This window comes from Juglans regia, chromosome 13 (genome assembly GCF_001411555.2).
Source record: "Juglans regia cultivar Chandler chromosome 13, Walnut 2.0, whole genome shotgun sequence".
Classification (NCBI taxonomy): Eukaryota; Viridiplantae; Streptophyta; class Magnoliopsida; order Fagales; family Juglandaceae; genus Juglans; species Juglans regia.
This window is the reverse complement of record NC_049913.1, coordinates 24,149,939-24,157,308: the sequence shown is the minus strand read 5'-3', so window position 1 is coordinate 24,157,308 and position 7,370 is coordinate 24,149,939. Positions and strand designations below refer to the sequence as shown.

The 7,370-nt window shown below is 37.2% G+C and overlaps 1 protein-coding gene across 1 annotated transcript; it reads left to right on the top strand.

Annotated features, from left to right (window-relative positions):
• Window positions 1-1,852: 1,852 nt before the first annotated feature.
• On the top strand, window positions 1,853-3,432 carry LOC108979956 (stemmadenine O-acetyltransferase-like). Its single transcript, XM_018950758.2, has one exon. The coding sequence runs from the start codon at window positions 1,951-1,953 to the stop codon at window positions 3,238-3,240; it is 1,290 nt and encodes a 429-aa protein (XP_018806303.1). The 5' UTR covers window positions 1,853-1,950; the 3' UTR covers window positions 3,241-3,432.
• The last annotated feature ends 3,938 nt before the right edge of the window (window positions 3,433-7,370 follow it).

Below are 7,370 nucleotides of genomic sequence, written 5' to 3'. Positions count from 1 at the left end.
AAAACCATACTACCAATCATAATTTTATTATAATAATTTATTACCTTTCCCATAAAAAGAAAATACTACAAGTCAATTTGTAGCTCTGTTGGTAACTGTTGCAAATCACGAAAAGCTCAGCCTGGGTAGGGTTGAGAGTGATGGCCTAGGAGTAGAGCTGCTTGGCCAGCTCGAAGTAGTCGTCAATGAACACTTCCCTCGCCTTGGTTTCGAGATCGGACTCCATGGATGGTGATACAGTGAGAGAGAGAGAGAGAGAGAGAGAGTTGAAGAGATTATTAGATTTGTGGGAAGGGAGGAGGGAGAAAAACATTGGTTTTAATTTTATTATCTTTCTGCGGCAGGTTGTCCTCACCGCAAAATATAGTAACTTCGTTGCAACAATAAATACCCATAATTCGAAAAAGTAATTAAGGTAAGTTTATTTGCTGCAAGATAATGTCGCCGCAAAAAGTTAAATACACCACTACAAAAACTAATAACACATGAGAAAATTAATGATTTTTGGCAACACTATTTGCGACAAAAAAAAGTCGCCGCAAAATACAATTTTCTTGCCATAAAAACGTTTTTATCCCACAAAGTTGTACTTGTCGACGGTATCTCATGGTAGAAGGTCCTTTCTTTTTCCACGAACAGTTTTTATGTCATTAGCTATTTATTTGCCATCAGTGTATATATCTTGGGAAAAAAATTCTTGACAAAAGATCATATTTCTTGTAGTGGCGGAGCCTTACCCGTGTCAGAACGTTCGGTTTAAACGTCAACATTTCTGGTAGCTAGTGTATTATATACCTTACCCGTGTCAGAGCGTTCGGTTTAAACGTCAACATTTCTGGTAGCTAGTGTATTATGTAGCAAGCTGCCAAGCACTGCTTCATTTCATTAATGTTATGACCAAACACTTCCGAATACAACCAATTCAAAAACGCCACGAGTTCAGTTCCCTTGGGTATGCATGGAATATATGCATAGTAGTTCTGCAAATAATTTGATGAATGTAGTTTTGAATGAGTCCTAAATTATGTGCATCTGTTTCAGTACCATTTCTTTTGGCCAACTTTCCTAGTATAAGATTAACAAAATGAGTGGCGCCCCACAAGAAATTATAGAATTGGACGTGTATGGATCGAAACAAGCTGTTCTCTTTCCCTGAAATGGCTGATTGTAAATATATAATATAGAATACCATATATTGTAGGACACGTTTAAGTACTATATATTGGAAACCATCGACATTGTAAGCACGAGCGAGGCCTATTAAAAGTCAAACACATATAATGATAATTATTTGCAAACAATAACTTACAAGCACTTTCAAACAACAGCTACGAAAATGATGGATTGAGCAAGTGGAAGCTACATATATATATATATAGTAATGCTACATACAGTCATAGAATGCGTAATTACTGTGCAGTCCCATATTTATTTACTTTTTTCAAAACGACTGCACGACGCTTGCACACTCACGACTGCAAGTATCATTTCTATAGAATGCGTAAATGCTGTGCAGTCGCTTTGAAAAAGAGCGGGGTCTACTCATAAAAAATTAATTTCTTTTCATGTGGATCCTATATTTATTCACTTTTTTTAAAACGACTGCACGACGCTTACACACTCACGACTGCAAGTATCATTTCTCATATATATATATATATATATATTGTGATCGTCAGCTCTTATATATAATATAATTATTATCCCAGCATTTAAATTTTTCTGATCGTTTGGATTCTCTTATCGATCATGAGCTGTAACCGATCGAGAGGCAATTCCCTTTATTTTATTTTCTTAATTATCAGGTCCTGTGAAGGTTGCCAAATGCCAACTCTATATAAACCCTAGTTATTGATCATACAGACCAGTCGAAGGGCACACGCAGAAGCATTCCCAAACAACAATTAATAGAAGAGCGCTAGCCGTTTGGATTGGTGTAAATTTAGTACAATGGCCACCTTGAGAGTTGAAGTAATCTCCAAAGAAATCGTCAAACCTTCTTCTCCAACCCCAGATCACCTCCACCATTACCAACTCTCCTTCAATGATCAAATGGCTCCCCCAGTTTATAATCCTTTGGTTCTCTTCTATGTCTCGGTTGAGGGCACCAAATTCAACGTCGTTGACATATCCAACTGCCTTAAGAAATCCCTCTCCGAGGTCTTAACCCTTTACTACCCACTCTCCGGACGCACCAAAGACAACAGTTTCATCGACTGCAACGACGAGGGCATTCCTTACCTTGTAGCTCGAGTCAAGTGCAATATTTCTGATGTTATTCAGAACCCAGTACCTGGAGAACTCAACAAGTTAGTCCCTTTTGAACTCGACGCTGTCACTGATATCTCCTTTGGCGTCCAACTCAACGTGTTTGATTGCGGTGGGATCGCCGTTGGAGCATGCATCTCTCATAAGATTGCAGATGCGTTGTCGTTCTTCGTGTTCATCAATACCTGGGCAGCCACTGCTTCCGGAGACACAGATATAGTTTCTCCGAAATTTGTAGCCGCCTCGCTTTTCCCACCAAAGAAAATACCTGGGGTTTTTCCCGTCGGAGTTGGGATCACAAAGGATAATATCATAACCAATAGGTATGTGTTCGATGCCTCGATGATTGAATCTCTTAGAGAAAAATACTCTGACAGCAACGACTTTGAGGATCAGAAACTGCCATCGCGCGTCGAGGCTTTGTCGGCTTTCATTTGGAGCCGATTCGTCGCCGTCACCAAGGATGAATCCGAACCGCAAAAGCTGTACGCAGTGAATCATGCAGTGAACCTGCGCCCGAGATTCGACCCTCCACAACCACAATCTTCCTTCGGCAATCTTTTCTCCCTTGCCATTACAGTTCCGTCATTGGAGGCAGGGGAAGCGGCCGGTCCTGGTCTCGTGCGCCAGATGAGAGCTCAAATAAGCAAAGTTGACAAAGATCACGTGAAGGAATTCCAAGGAGGAAGCCAGCAATGGGATTCCATGAGGGACCGTGCTGCAATGTTCATGAAGGGAGAGATGGTTACGTTCAGTTTCACAAGTTTGTGCAGGTTACCTCTGTACGAAGCTGACTTTGGTTGGGGAAAGCCTATTTGGGTTGGGTCGCCTGCTCTGAATTTCAAGAACTTGGTTTTCTTCATAGATACCCCATCGGGCGATGGAATAGAAGTATACGTTAGCTTGAAGAAGGATGAGATGGCTAAATTCGAGAGGGACGAGGAGTTCCTAACTTTCGTTTCTCAAACTTGAGGTATTGAAGTGAAGAAGAATTAATTAATGCGTATTCTCAAGTTTGAGTAAATATGCGAATAAAACTGTAAAGACAGCGTCAATTGCCTTCCCATTTTATGTCCGTTTGAGTCGATATCCTGATATATCGCTACAATAAAATTACTTGTTTACGATCAATTATTTATAATAAAATAATTATTTATAATTAAATTAAATTTATTTTTATCATATATAATCATTTCCATCGCAAAAAGATAATTATAAATATCCATCATCTGTTATCTTCTGGATAGGTGCATGCATATATCGCTCTTCAAGTCCTAATTTTTTTTTCCCCTTTTGTGTACTGGTTTTCTCAAGTGTGATTATATTATCATCATGTTTGCATGTTTTGACCAAGGGATCACAGTTAAAGTTTCAATAAATATTTTAAAAACTTCATGATGTACGTGTATCTAGTTTTATATGGATAGAGAGATTCGGTACGCGTACGTTACAGTACTGTCTAGGTACCACCGACCGATATTAATATATATTGCTACATTATAAATAGAAGTTATAAAAATAAATTGATCTTCACATAATTTTATTCGATATATTAAATATGAATCTTATCATCAGATATGTTACGTCAAGTTGGATCATTTTTTGAATTTACTTTCACGCCAAAGCATTTTTCTTAATCATTTACATGATTACGTCTAGCGCCAAGCACGCCAAGCACATATATGCCGTTACGTTTGCACGATTTTTACGCCCATGGACATCCTTGTAAATCTGCAGGGAACTGTACAGTATGCCGAAAGATTTTGGTCACTCTTCCATATTGAGATGAGTTGAGTTGTGAATAATAATATTTTATAGGTTCAATTGAGATGATTTTGTTTTTTTAAAATTGAGATGAGTTTAACTTTTTAAATTGAAATATATGAAGTAGGTTGAGATGATTTTGATATTTTTATAAAAAGTTAAAAAAATAATAAGTCTCATTCATGATTAGTTTAAAATGAATTGTGTTTGATTCAACCATCAATCACAACTAAAGGAAAAAAAAAAAAAGGGTACAATACAAGAGAACGCAAGTATATAAAGCCATAAAGTCCTTGCCTTCCGTGATTTCATGATCTTCCACACGAGACATGACTACTAAATTAAGCTCAACCCACGTCGTTCAATTAAAGCACAAGTACTGGCCACGCACGTACGTATTACCAAGATGCCGGATCGTTTTAGTGATTGAGGTGAGGTGGGCTACTGTAGATTTCCTCTCTGGCTTTGGCCCGAGTAGAGGTATTCTCACTGCTTTATGCAGTAATGAGTTTGTAACATACGAGATCAGTACTCACCCGCTTTCTAAAATTTTTGGATTTATGTGTAAGAAAAGTTAGTTGATTTGTCGAATATTTATATGAGCTGATAAATATTTTCAAGAGATAAGTTAGAATATTGTAGAGTTTTGATTTAAGGCCCAAAACTTAGAAAAAAGTCATTTCATTTTATTTTTTTAATTCACTACCATACTTGAACCCAAATGTTTTTTAAATGGGCCCAAAAGCCCAAGCCTATGGGAACTTAGGATCCGACTCCATGTGATACACATCTCTACGCTCATGCACTAATTCACATCTCTCCCTTTTGTTTCTCTAGGGTTTTTTTATCAGTTTTTGTTACTATATTTATGCGCCTTAAACACGTCATGCACACTTCTCTTCCTTCTAAACACAAGACCCCACGACAGAACAACAACCTTTGCCCTACTAAACCACGAAGTACGTACACTGCCATAAAGATAGTAAACACAGCGTTTGGTGCAGGACCAAGTTTGGTGCAACGAGAGGAAAAGAATGAGAGGGAGAGAGAGAGACGTTTACGTGTGGAGAAATGAAGTAGAAGAGTAGATCGGGTGTTTTGAGATGCAGGTTCTCTTTTGTTGGATGCCTTATGTGTTGAGTTGTAATTGACCGGTGTGAAAAATAGATTTATACCCATCCAGCTGCAAGTTTTTCCCTTATACATGATACAAGTTCAAGTCTAGAAAATAAAACAGATAGCAGCAAGTTCTTTAAACCCTAGCATTCTCTTTTTCGGTAGGGGTTTGGGGCTTCAGGGTTACAAGTTAACAAAATAGATGTGTGATTCATTCCGGATCAAATTTCGTACATTTCCGTTCATTGCGGCCAAATTCTAGTATTTCAGCATAAATATGGGTTTATTGGCAATTTTAAAAACCTTTCAAAAAGTGAAGACAAATTAGTAATTTAGAAATTTTGTTTCATCTGGCAGCCATTCTTTACCCCATTCCCGATGAGCTGATGGCCCAATACCCTAAAATCAAACTCTCTCTCTCTCTCTCTCTCTTCGCACTTTATGTGGAGAATGTAGATAGTACTTTTGTGATAAGAAGTACGAACTATTATAGGAAAGCAAGTGAAAAAAAATTGGCTAGAGCCAAACCCACGAACAAAATAAATTAATTTTCTTTAATAGGAATAAATTTATGATTCACAATTTTTGCTTTAAATGGAGTAATTAGTGTCAATAATACATGTAAATGAGTTCCAAGGGAGAAGAAGAGAATAGGAGTCTTACAGAGCCTATGCTTTGCATGTCTATCTCAACCAAGAAGGCAGTAGAAAAAATGAAAATTGACAGTGAGAGAGTTAGAGACGACCATAAATATGGTTAGGGGTGTAATCGGTCCAGTTTGATCCGGTTTTGGACAAAATTTGGGACCGAACCAGTATGCACTAGTTTTGCATTTTCAAGAACCGATTCTGCACCGATTACCCCCCTAAACCGGTACTTTGAGATTTACCGATTTTGATCCAGTTTTTCAGTTTTAATATACTATATTATATAATATATAATATATATAATAGTATATTATAGTAGTTTTTCAGTTTTCCAATGTCTCAACTTAATAACCACCAAGACGTAATTCAAAACTTTGCACGATACACCCACTTAATATTTTGTGAGGCAAAATATGCATCAAAGATAAAATAAAAACTAAATTATACAAACTCATGTAGAAAACCTAGAGAATACTAACCAAATACGGTGTGCGTTCCATGTGCTACCACAAAGTTAGCACGGGGGCCCCACTCGACGACAGTCAGGGAAGCATGCCGATGGTATAGAGGAAACTAGCTCAACTAGCCTCCAACCCATTAGTGAGGTGCGTGGCAATGGTTGGTAGTTAGAAAGCAAAAACTCGGAGATTTTTCTTTCCTACAAAAAAATAAAAACACAAGGAAAACAAAGGGAAAAGGAAAAAAAGAATTGAAAAATAAGTGAATTAAGTTAAAGGGAAAATGTATCCTACAAGAAAACAAAAAGTAACAAAAATAGGCATTCAAAGAATTGCGATTGGTGGAGCGGTTAAGACGTGTGGCCCTCATTCATGCCAATGACGACACTTGAGAGATCCACATGAGGGTAAGTCGTCGGTAGCTAGGATTGGGTGGGTTTAGCTAAGTTTGTGGAGGACACTTCATCGGTGAAGAACACGTTTGTAAAAAATGGATAAAGACAATAGATCTATCTAACTTCCAAAATTCAAACCAAAATGGAGAAAATTAAGGTATTTCAAAAGCATTCCTAACACCCAAAATTAGTAGTATTGAACCAAAATTAGGGATGCAATTGAATCTCGCAATAATGTTCGTCCTTTTGACAAAACTCCATCTCTTTCCTTCTTATTTATTTATTTTTTCTCTTCTCTCTTCCACCAAACATTCAACATTTCCTCAAGAAGAAATTTTTTATGCATTATACATAATACAAGTTCAAGTCCGGAAAACAAAACAAAAAGTAACAAGTTACTTAAACCCAAGTGTTTTCTTTTTGGGTGTGTGGTTACATCCTTAGGGTTAAATTTTAACAAAAATAGGTATGTCATTAATGTTTTTAGGATCAAATTCCATACATTTTAGTCCATTATTCTAGTATTTCATCCAGAATATGGGTTTGGTCCGAAATTTATATACGTGGTATTTAAAAAAAAAAAATTGAAAACTGAGGACAAACTGGTGATTTCAAAAGTTTGTTTTATCTAGAGCCCATTCTTTACCCCCTTCCCAATGAGATGATGGCCTGATACCCTAAAATCAAAGTCTCTCTCTCCCTCTAAGTGTGTGTTTGCTTTT